At 42.2% G+C, this 19,551-nt stretch overlaps 1 protein-coding gene across 3 annotated transcripts in view; it reads right to left on the minus strand.

The window, feature by feature from the left end:
* The window catches only part of Sorl1 (sortilin related receptor 1), a 162,637-nt gene that overhangs the window by 11,560 nt on the left and 131,526 nt on the right, over nt 1–19,551 (minus strand). For all 3 annotated transcript variants that reach the window (XM_046438730.2, XM_046438729.2, XM_058577154.1), the window contains 11 exons: nt 16,846–16,977; nt 16,045–16,171; nt 15,742–15,911; nt 12,284–12,396; nt 11,991–12,095; nt 11,164–11,236; nt 8,366–8,448; nt 7,041–7,137; nt 4,459–4,643; nt 2,139–2,258; nt 1,180–1,344 (listed from right to left, as the gene is read on the minus strand). In XM_046438730.2, coding sequence (XP_046294686.1) covers nt 1,180–1,344; nt 2,139–2,258; nt 4,459–4,643; nt 7,041–7,137; nt 8,366–8,448; nt 11,164–11,236; nt 11,991–12,095; nt 12,284–12,396; nt 15,742–15,911; nt 16,045–16,171; nt 16,846–16,977 — 1,370 coding nt within the window. The remainder of the gene's footprint in view (nt 1–1,179; nt 1,345–2,138; nt 2,259–4,458; nt 4,644–7,040; nt 7,138–8,365; nt 8,449–11,163; nt 11,237–11,990; nt 12,096–12,283; nt 12,397–15,741; nt 15,912–16,044; nt 16,172–16,845; nt 16,978–19,551) is intronic.

Raw genomic sequence — 19,551 nt, forward strand, 5'->3', positions numbered from 1 at the left:
CTTCCTATACACTCAAAGTCATCACTAGATTAGTTGTAATAGCTATTACAATGTAAATGTTGATATACAGTATTGTTTAGGGAAAAATGACAAAAGAAAACACCTGTACATGTTCAGTGTAGACAATTTGTTTTTCGAATATTTTCAATCTGCCTTTGGTTGAACCATGATATGGAACCTACGGGTACAGAAGGCTGACTACAGAGTGACTGTGACCCTCCATAATATTCTGAGTTCCAAAGTCTGACTCTGTTCTTTGATGTCTTTGGGGTAGCCAGGGCCAGCCTTTTAACAAATATGTACTCAGAATTTACACAGATTTGAGGGAAAAAAGAAAAAGTCACCAGGAAAAGCCACATTTATTGTGGCATCAGGAGCTAGGTTAGGACAAGTAAGAACACTGAAATTCAGTACTTGACTTCTGCATCTCCCAACACTGCAACAGTTATGATATTGTCAGTGGAAAGACAATGAACAAGTGTTCAATGCTGGCTCTACTGGACAAAAAGCTCTATGTAACTCTCCCAGGCTGCTTCTTTATATATGAGGGCAGGGAACAAAGGGACACGCAGTAAGCACAGGAAACCCAGTCATCAGGAAGAAGCTGAAAGTCAAGGAGTTTTAGAAATCAAGCATTATTAAAACTGACCACCCCCAATATGAAGAGGGGCAAAGGTAAAAGCAGTCTGAAGCAAGGAGAACTGGGAGGTGTTTCCTAGGATCAAGGCCCCTTCTCTAAACAGGGGTCAGCAAACTTTCAGAATAGGTAAATATTTTAGGTGTTGGGGGCCAGATGAGAACCAGTGTGGTCACTAATTATCTCTGCTGTTTGAAGCATGAGAGCAAACACAGACAATATGTAAACAGATGGGTGTGGCTTGGTTCCAATAAAGCTTTATTTAAAAAAAAATAAGCTGAATTTGGTCTGTGGGCCTTTGTTTGATGACCTTTGTCTCAGAGGGTCAAGGAAGGGGATAAGTTAATATGGCAGCTAGGAAAAACAGAGGAGCACCAACTAAGAAGAGGCAACTCTAAGAATATGATCAAGTCAGAAATGGGGTGAGTCCTGCTGAGCTCAACCTCCAGGCCTGTGTTTCCGGTCCATTGCTGGACTCCCTTTAGCCCTTCCCAAGGCATGCTAAGAATAAGCCAGGCTGCCTAGATGCCTAGCCTGCTCACCAAGTCCTGGTCGGGAGAGTCGTATGGTGATTCCCATTTGATGACAGCCGAGGTTTTGCCTGTATGAACCACATGCAGGTGACGGGGTGGAAGCCTGCTGTCTGGGATCATCTTCACCACAACATAGTCAGAGGATGGGCCTTGGTAAGGTACCACCACCCGGACCTACGGCCAAGTACACACACAGAAAAATGATACCATGTGAGCTCACACAATCTTCACTATGCTCTCAATAAAAGTAATGTACACAACTAAAATTCAACTCATAAAAAAGATGTAAAATATAAAGCAGTTCCCAACCTAGCCTAGACCATTTGCCACTGCTCACAGTTTTTTATGCTTCCTTCCAGAAATATCCTATGCACACACAGACATAGATGTGAGTGTATAAATTCACAATATATGCCTATCTGTATGCGTGTGTCTATGTAGTCTTTCTTAAATAATCTTACACAACTGAGAAAACAGTACACATATTTTGCCCCTCACTTCTGACACTTGACACAGATTAGCAGTTTTTCCATATCAATACCTTTGGAGCTGTCTTTCTTTTGTTGCTCTGTGTTCCATTTCCTGGACAAGCCATAATATTTTTAGCCATTCCTCTCTTGATGTACATTTAAGTTGTTTCAAGTCTTTTTACTGTCACAAGTGCTAATGGACCAAACATCTTTTTCCATCTGTCTTGGCACATGTATAAAAGTATGTAGGGTAAATTCCAAGAAATGGAATCTGACAAAAGGTTTTGATTTATCTGTCTCTGTTATCAGTCCTCCCTTAGGGAGCTGCAGCTGGGTGTTTGTGATGCTTGTAAAGAAGAACTTTCCTGCTATCATGCACACCAATGCTGGAATCCAGATGTCCAGCTCCCCAGATCCAGGTTGAACTCAGGAACTCAGGACTTAAGGACATCCCGTAAAAAATGGGAACTCCTTTTGCTTCTTGTTTGGGAAACTTACCAGAAACAAATACTGCTCATCCTGACTGACGATGACTGTCATGTTATGGAGTGAAGTAGTCAAGCTCTTCGGGTTTCGATAGAGGTCAAGAAAGGATGTAGCATAGAAGATACCATAAACCTGATAAAAACAGAGAATGGAATCAACATCAGCACATGGCCAGCGACCTCATGTTCTCAAAATCCCTCATTTAAGACCCTACAAATGCTTCTAAAGAGCTCCAAGAGAAGTTTTCCTTCCACATTCATTATGCTGACAGCACTTACAAAGCTGACGTGCACCAGCACAGGTCAACACCATGCGCTCTCGGTCCCCAAAGAGCTCATTCTTGAGGAGAATCAGGCACGGAAGAAAAACAGGCATATAACAAGGTGCATTCAGAGCATCAGATAAAACACTAAAAGAGGGCATAATGAGCCAGAGCCAAGAGGGGGCTTACCAAAGAGGGGGTACATGCTAGCACTGTGCAGCAGGGACATGGAGAGCCAAATGGATGTGCTGAGTGGACAGGAAAGCCATGGAGTTGGTAGAGTGAGCATGAGACTCTCACAAGTGTGTGGAAGAAACACAGGAGAAGAGGCACTGCCAGCTACCGGAAGAAGCCAGTTCTTCCTTTCTTAGTAGAACCCTGGTTCTTAGTGAGAACTACTTGGAAAGAAAGTCTGCACTTCCCACTCCCTGGGAGCTAAGGGAGGCCACGTGATGGTTCCAGCCAAGGAGATGTAACTAGAAGTGTCCCGTGGGAAGGTCTGGGAGGGCTCATTATAATGAAGGTAAGGCCCTTCTTGCTACCTGGAGTATAGGTAATAGCTGTGGCTCTAGGAGGGCTCCTGGACCATGCAGTGACCTTGAAGATGGATGTCACAGGCTGGAGACAGCTGAAACCTGTCCTAGACTCAACTGTGTTGCTGTAACAGGAGTCCTGGACTGCTTACCTCCAAACTTGTTTTAATTGAGAGGGAAACAAACTGTTTAAAGAATGGTTTCTTTCAGTTCCACCGTTAACGCAGCCATTCTTACTCCTGCTGGTACATGTAGGAAACACCCAGAGATTCCAGTGGGGAAAGGGGATCTGATGAGGCTTGCAGCAGGGCGTGAAAGCTGAGTGAACTTGTAATGGGAGGATGGGAGTTGAGGAAGTTTCTTTGTAAGGAGAATCAGAGCATTTTCTCCAAGAGCACGTGAGCATGAAGACGGGGCTGAAAACTATACAAGTTTGGAGGAGTGACAGAAAGGGACAGGGGACTGATCAGGATGTGCAAAGTATTTCCAAGGCCAGATAACAACGCAATTTTCCCTAACTCTGCTCAGCATCAGAAGAACTGGAGAGGGGAGAACAAGGGTAGTGAAAGAGGAAAGGAGGCCCCAGGAGTAATTAACTGGGCGTAGGTGGGGAGTGGGGAAAAGGAGTCAGAAAGCAAAGCAAGTGGAACAGGAATGGAGAAACGAGGGAGCCACAAAGCTCAGATGGGATTCTGCAGTCAGTGTGGAGGCTCAGAGCTTAGGACAATGCCTCACTGTGATGGGGCCTATGGAAAGGGTTCATGGAATACAAGAGCTGAGGAATAAGAAGGTTCCCCACATGGACAGTGGCGGTGGCAGTTCTTGAGGTGAAGAGGAAAACCAAGGGCTGCCAGAGCAGAGTGCTAAGTGAACCGAAGAAAGAGCCGGAAGTGAAGGTTCCCACAGGCAGCTCCTTTGATCTCTCACCTATGAAAGCTACAATGCATGTGACCAGAGCACGAGCCAGGACCAGCACAGCACGGCTGCTTCTCCAAGGTCACATGTAATCAGCGACCCTAAGATTAAGTGATGTTCCAGCATTTCTACATTATGCCCTACTCTGGGAAGATAGCTGGGTGTGACAGATGACCCCTCCTCTAGCTGGGTTTCTCAATAGAGAAAAAGGTCCCTTTGCAAGTAGAATCTACTTTGAGGTAAAAGGGAATCCCCAAGAGGGCTCAGGGCTGCCTCGGCATCACCTTCTGGGTCATATAAAAGAGCAGAGGCCTTAAATAAAACTTCTCATGAAGTCCATGACCCAAGTTGAGTCCCCAAGCACAGGAATATGCCACCCTCTACCTGCATGAGGTCTACCAGTAAGAAACAGCATGTGGTACTATTTCTTCGAAGCCAGGACACAGCATGGTAAGGGATACTGGGGCTGGGATGGCAGGTGCCTCCAGAGCTAACCAAGAGGATGGCTTGTGTGGGGTAGGAAAGGAAGAACCGCAGCAGAGAGGAGCCCTGGGTCTGTCCTGTGGCCTTATATCAAGGGAGGGTCCACACTCAAGCTGTGATGGTCACTCTGGCCACTTACCACATTCCTGGGGCCAGTCCAAGAGCATTCCACTGCAGTCTGGTTGATGGCCTTGGCTTTGAGGCTCGGAGCAGGTGGACGAACCCCTTTGGTTACAACATGCTCAAACGCCAGAGGACTGTCTCCTAAGTCAGTCTTGGCCCAAGCAGAAATCTCGTAGGATGTATGAGCTGTCAGATTACCAACTGTGAAAACAAGGAGATGTCAGAAGAGAGGTAGGGTGTTAATCCAGAATTTGTGTCAATATACACGTGCTATTTAAAAAAATAATCTCTCAATTTAGTCCGTTCCACATGTAGGACTTTGTTAATTTACAAGTTTATTTAACACTTATTTACAGATGAGCAGTATATGTAATACAACCTCAGGGGCACTGGGAAATTTCTCTTACAGCTGACCATCTCGGGATAAAATAGGTAAAACACTCCTGGATAGCCATTGGCCCTGTATTAGAGGAGTCTTGAAAAATCATGCCCTTCCAATCAATTATGCCATAAAATCAGAGAGGGACTTAAACATCTGCAAATGAGGAGATCACCCCAGTGTCTGTTGCAGTAGAATAAACTGCTTGACCTGACTGGCCACAGAGCAAGAACTAAATCGTGTATCCCACAAACTACTATGCAACCTCTAAAATTTGTTCCAAAGAATATTTATTGACACTGGAAAATCCTTATGTTACATGAAAAGAGAAGGATAAACTATATATAGTATTACTCTGATTTTATAAAGATAGAGAGATCAATGTGTAAAAAAAAAAGTGGAAATATCTGAAATATAAAGTGAAATTAAAGAAAATTCCATTACACATTTTATGCCTTCTAACATTTTCTGTAATAAACATGTATTCCCTAAACTAAATTAAGAGTGAACAAAGGGAGAACACGTTAACAGGATAACCTTTGGAATCAGAAGGACGAGGGTTCAAGGCTTGACTTTACCCCTTGTGGCTATACCTCTGTTATGGTTTGGATGTGAGGTGTCCCCAAAAGCTCATGTGTGAGACAATGCAAGAAGGTTCAGAGGAGAAACGATTGGGTTGTTGAGAGCATTAACCCAATCTATAAATTAATCCCCTGACAGGGATTAACTGAGTGGTAACTGAAGGGGTAGAGTGTGGCTGGAGGAGGTGGGAACTGGGGTGTGACTGTGGGATATATACTTGTTTCTGACAAGTGGAGTCTCTCTCTCTCTGCTTCTTGATCACCGTGTGAGCTGCTTCCTCCATGTTGTTCCTGCCTGGAGCCCTGAGGAATGGAGCCAGGCTTCTATGGATGGAGACTTCTGAAACTGTGAGCCCTCAAATAAACTTTTCCTCCTTTAAAATGGTCTGGTCAGATATTTTAGTCACAGCAGTGACTAAAACATCCTTGGTAAAGTATTTAAATCCCTCTGGTCTGTTTCCCTGTTTGTAAGATGGAGGAAAAATAATAGTACTTGAATAGCAGCTGGCTGTTGCGGGGATTAAGAGAAAAGATGTGTAAAGTGCCTGGCGTGAGGCCCTGCATTGAGCTGCCTCTTCATAGATTTCAGGCAACAGCTACCAAGATTATGCCTAACTTTGCTGATTATATTGGTGTAACATTGAGGCAACGGGTCACAGGCTTTGGAACTGGAAAGATATGGGTTCCAATCCTGGCTCTGCTGTCTTGTGAGAGTACGGCTCATTCCCTGAACCTGTGTTTTGCCTCCATAAGATGCGCACCCCTCACAGAATTATTATTTGGGTTATGTGAGACGATAGCCCCAGTAACACACGGGACACTTTGGTAAAAGCTTGCACACAGTAGGGGCTAAATGTCATTTTTCCCCCTTGCATGGACTCCTTATACAAATTATTTAATCTAGTAGATATTCAGTTTCAAATAAGAAAAAAAAGGGATAATTACAGAAAACTTATAGTTTCCGTCTTAAAAGACAAAAACAAGAATTGAATAAAACTGACTGAAAGTACTTTTCAAACAAGCTAGAAGCAGAGGGACAGGGGACGCTCCCATGTCGTTCTCAACACTCACAGACAGCTCTCAGCACTCAACTTTTTGTCTTAGAAATAAAACCCATCCATTAGCCCATTTTCAGATACAAAAATTTTAGTCAAAGCATGCTCTTTGCACAGATGCAAGAAGGACTGGACCAGTTCCTGCCTTGGTTTGTCTGACCACTCATTCAGTCAACAAGTATTTTCTGAATGCCAATCATGTCCCAAGTCTCATGCTACCTCTTATTAGAAGGGGACTGAACTAGGTTAGAAAGAGACAGACAACTAAATCTAGGAATCTGTTCTGATGAAGCACAAAAATCATGTGCCGACAGTTAATCTGGTCTCTTTCTAGTTCTTCTCCTCTGGAGCCTGCAACTTCCACTTAAGGCCAATAGGTTAGGAGGAGGATTGAGCTACCAGTGAGTGAAGCCTTCTAACTAGAGTCAGGAGCACTTTTACAGTACCCTCAGTGGACAAGGACCTGGCCATGCAAAACCACCTCCAGAGAAGAACTCTACCCAGCACCCCACACATGCTCTGCTGCCAGGAAAGTGTCGGTGCAACCTTCACTTCTCACGTACCACGAGATATAAGGTGTTACCTTTATGAGACAGAATGCTCCCTCGGAAGTTCAAGGTTTTCTTCTCTTGTTTGTGGGCGTCAAATGTCCAGAAAAGGTTCACCACATAGCCATTCACCTGCCAAGATATGGGAGACACATAACAAATCAGCGAACAGCCAGGGGATTCACCAACTACAAAAAGCAGGCTTCTTTAGATGTCTCATTTTTTTCAATGGATGGGTGGTTTCTTTTTAAACAAGTTCTATTTGTGCTACCATTAGTATTTAGCCATCCTCCATCTACTTCTAAAAACAAATGTGAGATCATTTATAATACAAAATGTATTTAACAAACATAAAATGAATACAGAATAGAAAGACAAGAACCAATTAATAAAGATGGAAAAAGGGAAAAAATGCAAAGATAATTAGGCCAAGATAATTAAGGGTAAAACTCAGCTAGGGCTATCCTTGCAGTCAAGGCCAACAGTTCAATACAAAGCTGGCTGGTGAGCTCTTACTTCCCCTCAGGAGTAAACACATCCACACATGAAGAAAAAATACTTCTTCTAAGTCCAGAGCTCAGAGAAGGTTGTGATCTATAGATCTTTAAATATGGGACAATCAACAAAATAAAAGCATTTTCAAGACCAAAGACTATAAATAAGGAGCAAGACATTAAGGCCACCCATCTCTTGTACCAACCCTCTCTGGAAGTCAAGGGTGTGACACTAAATTGCAGTTAGGTAGATGGCACAACGACTCTGAAGGCTGTTTGTCCCACCACAACTTCATGGAGGGGACAAACAGCCTGCAAAGAGGAGCAGACAAAAAGAGCATTCTGGAAAGTGGGTTCAACTTGAGAGAGCAGGAGGACATACAACCATGGTGGAGCTGGCTGTGCAGAGGGGCCAAGCAGATGGCCTGCTGGTGCAGGAGGAGGAGGGAACCAAGTGACTATGTGGGGACCTAAGGTGGACGTGTTTCCAAGGTATCTGACGCTCACAAGAAAGCAGCTCTTCCACTGTGGGAACCTCTGTATTGGCACTTAGTACCAGGAAATCCAATAAAGCTGAAAATTACAGGGCATACATATTCTATTAACACCAACTCTTTATTTGCACTGTGGCTGTGAACCATTTAATTATATGGTTAAAGAAAAAAAAAAGGCACCAGGCTGAGGCAGAATAATTACATGTGGAGACTCAAGTTGTTCTTCATGGGGGAAAGAACCAACCTAGTTCAGGTACTTTAGCTTCACCAGATCAAGTCATTCATTCTTCTTAATCTTAATGTGCTACATCACCTTGGTTCCCATACAAAGTAAAGCCCCACCCAACTGACGGTTTGAACTTTCCACATTACCTTGACGTCACCATCCATGGTCAGGGTAAAGCTTAGAGAATTCTCACCATAGCTGTCAATGTGGATATCTGGTGGTGGAATCACTGAAAACAAAAGGGAATTCAAAGAGAAACCACGCAATGAAAAGGGAGGAAGGCAGAATTCAGTTTTCAACTCAACAGACAAAGCGATCTTTCAGTTGGGGAAGAAAGGGCACTTCTTCAGCTGTCTTTACTATCTCTTTACCACTGTTACCCTGAAGCTGAGGTTGGGCCCACCATTGCCTGGTTATAGACAGCAATCTTGGCTCGGTCGAGAAATTAGGTCAAGCAGAAAAGTTCCATTATGTAACCGTCCCAAGCAGCCTGGCTTCGACCTGGTTCTTAAGGTGAAGAGATCACTGTGAGCACCACCTTTACTGGCACTGACAAAGTCCCAGCAGCCTCAACCCCTTTTTGAAAGATGACAATGAGATAAATCAGAAGTGATAAACAGATGTGCTGCAAAATAAGAATGTGGCTTCTGGAGTTGGCAAACTTGAGTTCAAAGTTCTGTTTGCTGATATTTAACAGCTGGGTAATCTGGGGCAAGTGACTTATCTCCTTTGAGCCTAAAAATACACACTTCTATGTATGTATAGTGCACACCACTTAACTCATGATCCCTTTCCAATAGTTTCATTTATGGAAGATGAAAGAGCCAATAAACAACCGGCACTATCCAAAAGACCAGAGCTCAAGCTGAGAGCTGAGGTGGGCAAGGAGAGAGCAGTCCAAAGAAAAGACCACCCTTAGGTCAACTGATCAGCATGGTGCAATCATTGGAAGGTCTGCCCACAAGAAACCTGTCACTGCTGAGACCAGCGTAATTCAAGATGGTCCCACTGGATACATGTGACCAGAAGACATCATTTAAATAAATGTGTTTATGAGATTCTCAGCACATATGCCCCTTATACAGGAAAGGCAAGAGAGACTCAAAGTAGTGGGTAATATCTGGTGGCAAAAGAGATGTGTCAAAATCTGGAGGAGTCCCTCCAAATGATAAACAGATCATGAAACTGGGCTTGAGGAAAACACAATAACCAGAAGAAAGGGTGTGAAAAGTTTCAGGAATCCAAATCAGAGTCCAACAGCAAGGATGTTGTGTTAAAGCCAACCCAAATTAAAATCACGGTGACCAGGGATATGTCACAATTTTCTTCAAAGTCCAGTTTCCTCAGCTACAAAATAAGGATAAAACTACTTATCTCTATGAACTCAAGGAAACAAGAAGCATGGTGCTTACTATACCAGAAGAGCTCATTAACAGGTGGATCCTCCATGGCTATTATTACCAATCCACCACATTCGCTAATGAACCTGCACTTCTGGCTGATACCATAGCTGCCTTTGGCCTTTGTCTTCTTATGTTATGATCCCAGGTCACAGATATCTCACAATACTTGTTGACACAGCACAGTTGTCTCTGTACATACTCTAACCAAAACCCACGTGAGGAGCTGAAACTCATCAAAATCAGAGAGAAGAAGCTTAAGAAAAGCAACCACCCCCTCAGATTTTCAAATGCAGGTAAGACTTGTGCCTACAAAGCTCAAGGAAGACTCTCGCTTCACAAAAATCCCTTCTATTAGGTATAGATGGCCAGAATGTTTTGAACCAGATTTTTTGGAGAGAAAGAATAACCCTAAAAACTAAAGGGATGGTGAATCCAGCAGCATGCTTTCTTCAATACCTGCAAGCATTCTGTCCATTGACTGGCAGTGCTAAGTCTGGCTGCCTTGTGCCCTGACCTCCACGTTGCAGATTTTAGAAGGGATCAGAGTGACTCTTGATGTCTCAGAGCTTTTGTCTCACAGGCTCTGGGTAAAGCAAAATCCCCCAATCATGTTCCACACCACAGAGTTCATGTGATTTTTATATTTCCAAGTCCAAAAATGAAAGTCCTTGGTGCCATGGCTGAGAAAAACCATTCAGAAAGATGAGCTACTGTCCATCTCCCAACATGTACCAGAACCCTCAGCTGCTTCAGTTCACTTACACACCAACTGTTTTCTTTGGTTCCCACTAGATACTAGTGATAGAGTGGAGAAAACAGACCAGAACTCAGTCCTCATGAGGCACACATGCAAAATGACAAGCCAGCCACCCCAGCAAGCAGAGAAGCCCAGTGGGTCACACGTGGCTCAGCCCAGAGGGTAGCGTGTAGCAAGATGGTTAAGAAAGAGCACAGGCTTCAGAGTCAGGCATGTCAGGTTCCAGTCCCAAGCATGTCACTCACTGATTGTGTGGCCTGCGGGAAGTGACATCTTCTTTCCACTTTTTACCTAATCTGGTAGCTGTTCTAAAGGATCAACTAGGTGAGCTGATGTACACAAAGAGTGCACACTCAGAATACCCAAGGTCAGCCCTAATGCTAGAAACCACCATTGACAGTTTGTCGGTGTGAGTGGGAGAAGTCGCAAACCCCAGCGTGGACCTTTCTTTAAGACACCACAAACGAACATGTACAGAACCATCTCCATCTTTAGTGAGGAGGAGGACTCCTTCTATTTAGCTATTGTACATGTTCATAAAAGGATGGGCCTGCTGGCTTTGGAAATCCCTTCAATTCTAGGAGGAGAAATACACTCAATAGTTATGTAAAAAGACTTCCGCTATCTAAAGCACATGGAGATACCCAGAAGTGTGCATGTGCTGGGGAGAAAGAAGCTGTGTGAAGTTTTCTAATCTACGCTGCTCCTTTCCAGTCATACTGAAGGTCATTTCCAAAGGGCTCCTATCTTCTCTAAATCTGCAAATGCTGGTAGAATCATTTACCTTTTCCTTTTATGGTGGTAATGGATTTAGAATCGCTCCAGTTTCCTATTCCACGACTAGTCACCGCAGCCACCTTTTCAAATTAGAGTGTGAATTAGTATGAAATAAAGGCAATAACACCATATGGCAAGAATTCTAAATGAGCTAAAGGGGTGAAATTTTGGCAATGAGGGTGGAAAAAATTATATAGAGAGTGACCTGTGAGGTTCAGGGGTCTCAGCAATTGATATGAGAGGGGGAAGAAACAAAGGGAAGGAGCCTGGGCAAAGTAAATCATGATAGTCCCAAGCTTATAAAATTGCTCTTAATAGACACATGTCAAGGTTTTTCTAAAGGGCAGGTATATATGTATGGGTATCCAAGTTCTAAATGCACACATATATAAAAGGGGTACTGGGGAACTTAGTACAAGGAGGTTTCTGGAGGTTGTGCATGTAATGGTCTCAAACATGCTTTACACAAAAATCTCTCTCTTTTCTGTTAAAGGTAACATTACATGTCATAAGAACCTCACAAAATCAGTTTATAAATGCCATTCATCATAGCTCTGCCTCACCCTGGGGCTAAAGATAAGCAGAAAAGGGTATGTGCAAAAGTTATAGGTGCTGGAAAGCTAGCAGAAAATCTGGTTACAAGCTGGGAAAGCCGCATTGCCTAAGTGCTTGATTATCTGTGGGAAGTCTGCTTCCCTCCTCAGGACAGAAGCTGGGTATTTTATGGACTAACAATAAGCACTCTTAAAAGTAAGCACGGAGTGCTCATGAAATGGAGACATGTCTCTAGTTTCCAAGACTGACCAGAGGGCCAGGACAGCTATGAATACTCACTCTGACGGTGTATAGAACGTTGACCAATAAGTTCTTTATTTCTGTAGAGTTACTAGCAGCTCTCTGGGAGGCCCACATCTTAGAACCACTTCTGCTGTATTCTACCTAAAATGAGAAGGAAAAAATGATTAAAAATAACCAGAGGTCTAGAACACCCTGTTATCTTATAAAGTGGCAGGTCAGGAAAGGGGAAAGTGGGGTACCAGATGTTCTGACAGGTGGGTCATTATCCACAAAATTATGGCAAATCAACACAGAAATCTCTAACACATCCTCTCCTGGAAGGTACTTACAATGTACTCACGAATGAGACCGTGGGTGTGGATGGGAGGAGTCCAGTGGCCAACAATCACACCTTCTGCTTCCCTGTGGAGTGATAGCTGGAGATTTCGAGGGGCATCTGGCACTATAAAAAGAGGCAACTTGCAAGTTAAGCTATCCCTGTGTGCAGAAGACATGATCTCGTACACAGATCACAAGAGTCTCTGGAGGGTGCAAAAAACTACTGCAAGTGCTAAATGAATTCAGTAAAGTTGCAGGATACAAGATTAACATACAAAACTGGTAGCATTTCTTCAAACCACCAATAAACTTGCTTGAAAAGAAATTAAGAAATCAATCTCATTTACAATAGCAACCAAAAATTAATAGATAAAATATAAGAAATAAATTTAACTAAGAAGGTGAGGTGAAAGAGCTCTACAATGAAAGCTATAAAATACTGATGAAAGAAAGGGAAGAGGACACACATGCACGCGTGCGCACACACACACACACACACACACACACACACAGAGACATTCACGAACTGGTAGAATTAATATTGCTAAAATGAACATACTACCTAAAGCAATCTACAGATTCAGTGCAATCCCTATCAGAATACCAACAATGTTCTTCATATTAAAAGAAAAAAAATCCTTCTAAAATTTGTATGAAGTCATAGAAGATCCTAAGTGGCCAAATGTACACACACACATACACCAAAAACAAACAAACAAACAAACAAACAAAAACCCCACAAAGCTGAATGCATCACAAAGCTGTAGAAATCAAAAGAGTAAGGCACCAGCATAAAGCATAAAGAGAGACACACAGACCAACAGAACATAGAATCCAGGAGTGAGTCCACATATTTACACCAACTGATGTTTGACAAAGGCCCCAAGAACATACAATGAAGAAAGGATAGTTTCTTCAATAAATGGTGCTGGGAAAACTAAATATTCATGTGCAGAAAAATGAAACTGGATTTCTTTCAAATTTTTTTTTTTTTAATGACTGAAACAGATCCAAGACTTAAATGGAAGATTCCCCAAACTATGAAACTAAAAGAAAACACAGGGGAAATACTTTATCACAATGGTCTGGGCAAAGACTCCGTTTTAATAATATGACCCAAAAAAACACTGCCACAAAAGTAAAAATTTAGTAGGTTACATGTCTCATTTGTCAAAAAAAAAAAAGTAACGATAAAAATCTTCTACGCGATAAATAAAATAATTATTAGATGGGACACCCTATTCATCCAACAAGGGAATTAATAGTCAGAATACACAAGGACTTCAACAATTCAAGTGCAAAAAAAAAATTGATAAAAAATGGTCAATTAGACATTTCTCAAAAGAACATATTCAATTCTCTCTCTCACTCTCTTAAAAAAAAAAAAGAACATATTCAAATGGCCAACAAGTAAATTTAAAAAAAAAAAAAGCTAAATATCTCTAATCATCAAGGAAATGATAATCAAAATCACAAAGACGTATCATGTTACCCCAGTTAGAATGGCCATTATCAAAAAGACAAAAAATTTAAAATGCTGGCAAAGATATAGAGAAAGGGTAATTCTATGCTGCTGGGGGGAATACAACAAATCAGTGCAGTCATTATGGCAAACAGCATAGAAGTTTCTCAAAAAATTACCAACAGAACTACCCCAAGATCCAACAAGCCCATTCCTGAGGATAAACCAAAGAACAGGAGGGAATCAATATGTCAAAGAGGTTCCCACACTCCCGGGTTCACTGCATGCTATTCACAACAGCCAAGATATGAAAACAACCCAGAAGCCAGGTGAGAGATGACTGGATAAAGAAAACATGGCTTGTGCACACACACGCACACACACGCATACACAATGGAATCATTAAACCACAAGAATGAAATTCTGAAATAACAACATGAATGAGCCTGGAGGACATTATGTTAAGTGAAATAAGCCAGGCACAGCAAGACAAATACTGCATGCTCTCGCTTACATACAGAAACTGAAAAACTAAAAACTTCATCTCCTAGTGGCAACCAGAGGCTGAGGAGGATGGAGGGTGAGGGAAAGATGAAAAGTGGTGAACAGATATACAGTGCAGCTGGACAGAAGGACAGAACAGCAGGGTAACTATGGATAACAACAACTAACTGAGTAGTAGAAGGAGACTGAATGTTCCCAACATAAAAAAATGACAAATGTCTGAGGTAACGGATAAGCTACCATCACCTATCATATAATATCATTACATATTATATACATGTATTGAAATGTATACCCCACAAATATGGACAATTAATCTTGTACAAATTATATTTTAAAAGAGAGTTAACTTCCGAATCACATAGTGGTCAGCTAGAAGAATTTTCCTGAGCTTAAAACAAAAATAAGAGGGAATACAGATTGGTAGTTTAAAAAAGAAAGAAAGAAAGACACTATAAATAGAAAAAAGACCAGTAGAATAGAGGAAAGGAAAGTGAGTGGGAGAAGGGAGGGAAAGAGGAAGCACTTAATACTGAATGGGAGAAAATTGTATTATATGCTTATATGTCAAAATGAACCTCAATATTATATATAACTATAATACTCTAATTAAAAAAAAAAACACACATTATGTCCCAGAAATACAAAAAAAGGAAAAAGAAGGAATCTTTTTCCTTCTAGAAAAAGAAGGAATCTAGGTACTGAGACCTACCCACTACGAAGTCTGTAAGCTTATTTTCTCTACTTTGACAAGATAAATTTCCTATTCTTCCAGAAAACAAGGTATGCTGTCCACACATCAGATCAGGGCTCAGTCAAGTCCGACGGTCACAATCCACAGGGCTGCAGGATGGGATCACTTGGCAGGCCGAGTCACCACTGCCCTGGACTTCAATGCTGTGATCTTAATTGTCAATGACAGCCCCTGCTGCCTCAGCCTCTCATACCACAGAACAGACCCATGGGCATGACTGTCAAGGAATAAGACTAATTCTAACATCACAGAAATTCTACATCCAAATGAATATGGTCACCACTACAACAGACTCCTTAATGAGTGATATGTATTCAAGATACTTCAGGCAACAGGGAAAATGAAGAGAATAAGCAGATCATCACCAAGTGCACTACTCTGAAAGGAGAAAGCAGGGAGCTCTCTTAGAAACATGATTTTGGCAAATTTCTTTAAAGCTTAGTCACAAAACTACTGACATGCCTCGTATTTCAATGATGATGTGGTCCTAAGCAAGGGAAATGACATGACAAGAGACACAAGAGGGCAATGGTGGAGAGAATCCTATCTTAGGGTGCAAGAGCATCCTTTGCCATGCTAAGAATAAATGTTAAACAGCTCAGGCAAGACCACAGAACTTAGCCACAAGACTTCTGCACAGATAAGGCACAGGTAAGTATGTCTCCGCATTCCTGAGCATCCATGGGAAAACCTGTTCAACATCCCACATGAGGTCTTGTAATTGCCACAAAAATAAGATTATAACTTACACCCTTCTGGAGTCCGCAGGGTCACAAAGTCATTGGTGTTGTGCGCCTTGCTCAGACACTGAACCTGTACTTTAACTTGATATGTGGTGTCAGGTTTCAAGACTTTCAACACAGTGTTCGTTTTGTTGCTGTGAGTCTCCAGAGTCTTCCATATGCTCTCTCCAACCACCCTGGCCAAAAGAACAAAGATAGTGTCTCAGCCAAGTGGCATGGATGGCTAATCAAGAGCCCCAGAATGATTATCACAAGAGAATTTACGGATCATCCAGGGGCAACAAGAACCATGGCAGAAATGGGACCCACCTGTAGTAGACAGTATATACACAAGAAGCAGATGGCATTTTTTTGGGCCGCATCCAGGTCAAAGTTACATCCCCAGAGAAGTCAGCTGTCCACTGAAGATTCTGTACTTTGTATACAGTTAACTCATCTGAAGAGATAAGGAGTAAAGTTATATCTTATAAATTCTCAAATTTCAAAGAACCCCGGCTTTTAAGCAGGGCTGCTGCATTCTAAATTGTCAGGAGATCACAATCACTAACTGAAAAGAAATTCCAGAAAATATAGCTCACGCCTCCCTCTACAACCTTCCCTAGGGTTCCCACATTTCCAATCATGTTATTGTTCCTGGCATTTCACCTCCTTCCTGCCCAAGGCAATTTAAACTCGATTCTAAAAGAGAACATTGCAAGTTCATGGACAATGCCATAGCAGGATGTACCACTAAATACTCTCCAGGGAGGACTGAGTTAACCCCATCAGCAGTTTGAGGCTCTGAGAAAGCAATGGCATATCAGCAAAAGGCAAGAAGTCTGTTGAAGATAAATCCAAGACCAGCCCCTTCACCAAAAGGTAGGAGGTAGAGGGAAGTTATATCAGAGATGGGCCAGGCCTCAGCTCACTTGGTGCCACAAAGCGGGGCCCAAATCCATTTCAGTTCCAGATTCTGTTTTGTGTTTTGCTGTGTTGGGAATGGAATTCTAGGCCTTGCATATGCTAGGCAAGTGCTCCACCACTGAGCTGTGCCCCAACCCTCATTTTCAGACTTAGGGAAAGTTCTAGAAGCTCCAAGCTAGAAGCACCCACAGTGTGCAAGGTACTCACCACTGCAGGCCACCTCGTCACTCTCATCTGAGCAGTCCAGGAAGCCGTCACAGCGCTCCGAGAGTACAATGCAGGCCTCACCATCCTCACACTTGAACTCTCTGCTCATACAGGTCAAGGTGCTGTGTGTGGCTGAAACACAAAGAGCCTTCCTGAACCTGGGGAAGGACCAATTTGCACCGAAGGTCCAGGTTCACCCATGGTTAGAAAAAGTAGTTTGAATTCTTTCAGCTAATCAACTTCTGCTTCAAAATACCTTTCTGTAATGTGGAGGAGAACGTGCACCGGTGCCATTGCACCATCTGATTCATTGTTAACTGGATCTCCCTTCAGGAAGGATGTGAGACTTGGAGGCAAACTAGGGTTTAAGTCTTCTTTCTGTGTAAGCTTGAGCAAGCTGCTTAATATAACCAAAGTGCAGTTCTCCTATGAAAAGTGGGTGACAATTCTACAGCTATTGTGTCTGCAGGGAGCTAGTGAGATCAAGCACCTAAGTGGTTCCTGGCAGGTACCAACAAGCTGTAGCTAGAACTCCACAGTACTAATTAGTCTGTTCTATTCTTAGATCCTAGAATGACACTCTGACTTCTGGCTTGAGTAATAAAAGTAATGAGATGTATCACAATAATGTTGAGAGGTGTGCCCACTTGATGAAATATTTTTAATTGTATAAGTTTCAAAATATTTTCATAGAAAAAGAAATAATGCAAAATAAAGGTAAAGTTAGTTAAGAGTATGTAACTTAGCAGGCTACTAACCAAAACTTCATCTTCTCTCCAGCATGGAAGGCTCTAGAAAGGCAGTGGTAACAATGTAATTGCAAATGACACTAAAGGAAGAGTAAAGGAGAGAATGGCTATGGGGAGCAAATCTGCTGCCCAAGGATGATCAGGACCAGGCCCAGATGCAGGTACCTCAGGCCTTCATTATCCAGACCCACACCTGCCTACTCCAGCCCAGACAAGGAAGGGCTATGCCAGAGACCCAAAGCCAGCATCTAAAATTAACCTTGCACTTCCAAGTCAAAGACTTTCACATTCTCATTCCTGGAACCTGCCGGTAAGTTACTTTGCTTAGCAAAAGGGACTTCACAGATGCGATTAAATAAAGGACTTTGATGAAGGAAGTCCGGCCTAGATTTTTAGATGGTCCCATGTAGCCACATGGGTTCTTCAAGGTGAGACCCTTTCCTGGATGTGGCCAGAGGCAGATTTGTAAAAACAGTAGGAGGGTCCCAGAGATCCAGCGCTGCTGACTCTCAGGTGGAGGCAGAAGCCATGAGCCTCTAGAGGGCAGCCCCAGAAACTGGCAAAAGCAATGAAACAGATTCTCCCCTAGAGCCTCCAGAGGAACTGCTCTGCCATCACCTTGGTTTTAGCCCAGTGACACCGTGTCAGATTTCAGACTCAGAGAACTATCAGAAAATAAAAGTGTTGTTCCATGATACTCTGTCTGAGGTAATTCATTACAGTGGCCGATATGCACTCCAGCCCCTGTGTTTGTCCAGATCTTATGTTGGGATTCTATCTTGGTTTCCTGAGCCCAGATTATAATTTCTCCATTGGGATTCAGGAACAAAACCCGTGGTAGCTCTTACCCTCCATCCCATGTGCAAGTAAATACATGCACTCTACCATACATGACTATACCATTTTATATCAACATGATGAACCATGCCTACACTCCAGGTTAAAAAAATAAAAAGCTTCATCTAAAATAGTTTAAATAAATTTCTTTAATCACACTCTCTAAATTCTATTCCATGGTATTAATAGAAAAAGAAATTACCAAAAGGACTTCTCAGTCACTGTAGTCATCTAAGAGCAAAGAATCAATAGCAGTAATTCTTTAACAGTCTCCTAGGGAACTTCTAAAGTGTACAGACTTCTAGGACTTGCCCCAAACCTCCTGTAGCAGAGCATAGTAGGAGCTCAGCAGATGAAGTATTTAAAAACTCCCATGTGAATCAGGAAAATTGGCCAGGCTGAGAATCTCTGCTGGCCAGAACCACTCTTTGAGACAGAGGTAGAGAAATTGCATAGTGTTCATAGGAGAACAACCAGGACTGTCAACAGAAATGGTTAAAGGATCCAGGAATATTTTCTTAGAGGTAAAAAGGTATGAGGATTGCCAGGGAGAAAGGTAGTGAGAGCAGGAATGGAACACTTAACAATTATTCTCAATTGATGAATTTTCATACAAAAGAATTAATAACACTGCATGAGTCTCTAGGATGGCTTCAGCTTAGTACTTGCTTTTAAAAAAAAAAAAAAAAACTAATACAGTGCAGTGGTCCCACACCATTTGCAGGAGATTGGCTGGAGGATCCCTGCAGACACCAAACTCCAAAGATGCTCAAGTCCCCTATATAAAATGGCACAGTTTGTGCATATAACTCATACACATCCTTTTGTATATGTTAAATCTTCCCTAGATTACTTATAATACTTAATACAATGTAAATGCTTTGCAAATCAGTATTATACTGTTTTGTTTATAGAATAATGACAAGAACCAAAGTCTTACATGTTCAGTACAAATACATTTTATATATGTATGTAAATACATATTTTCACTCCACAATTATTTAAATACACAGATACAGAATCTGCAGATACAAAGGGAGACGGGAACTACAAAAACCACTTATGAGGCTTTTCACAAACTATAATCCCACACTTCAAGAAAATCATTGTATTACAGAAA

This window comes from Marmota monax, unplaced genomic scaffold (genome assembly GCF_021218885.2).
Source record: "Marmota monax isolate L192 unplaced genomic scaffold, Marmota_monax_Labrador192_F-V1.1 WCK01_AAM20220418_F8-fsc00081, whole genome shotgun sequence".
Lineage (NCBI taxonomy): Eukaryota > Metazoa > Chordata > Mammalia > Rodentia > Sciuridae > Marmota > Marmota monax.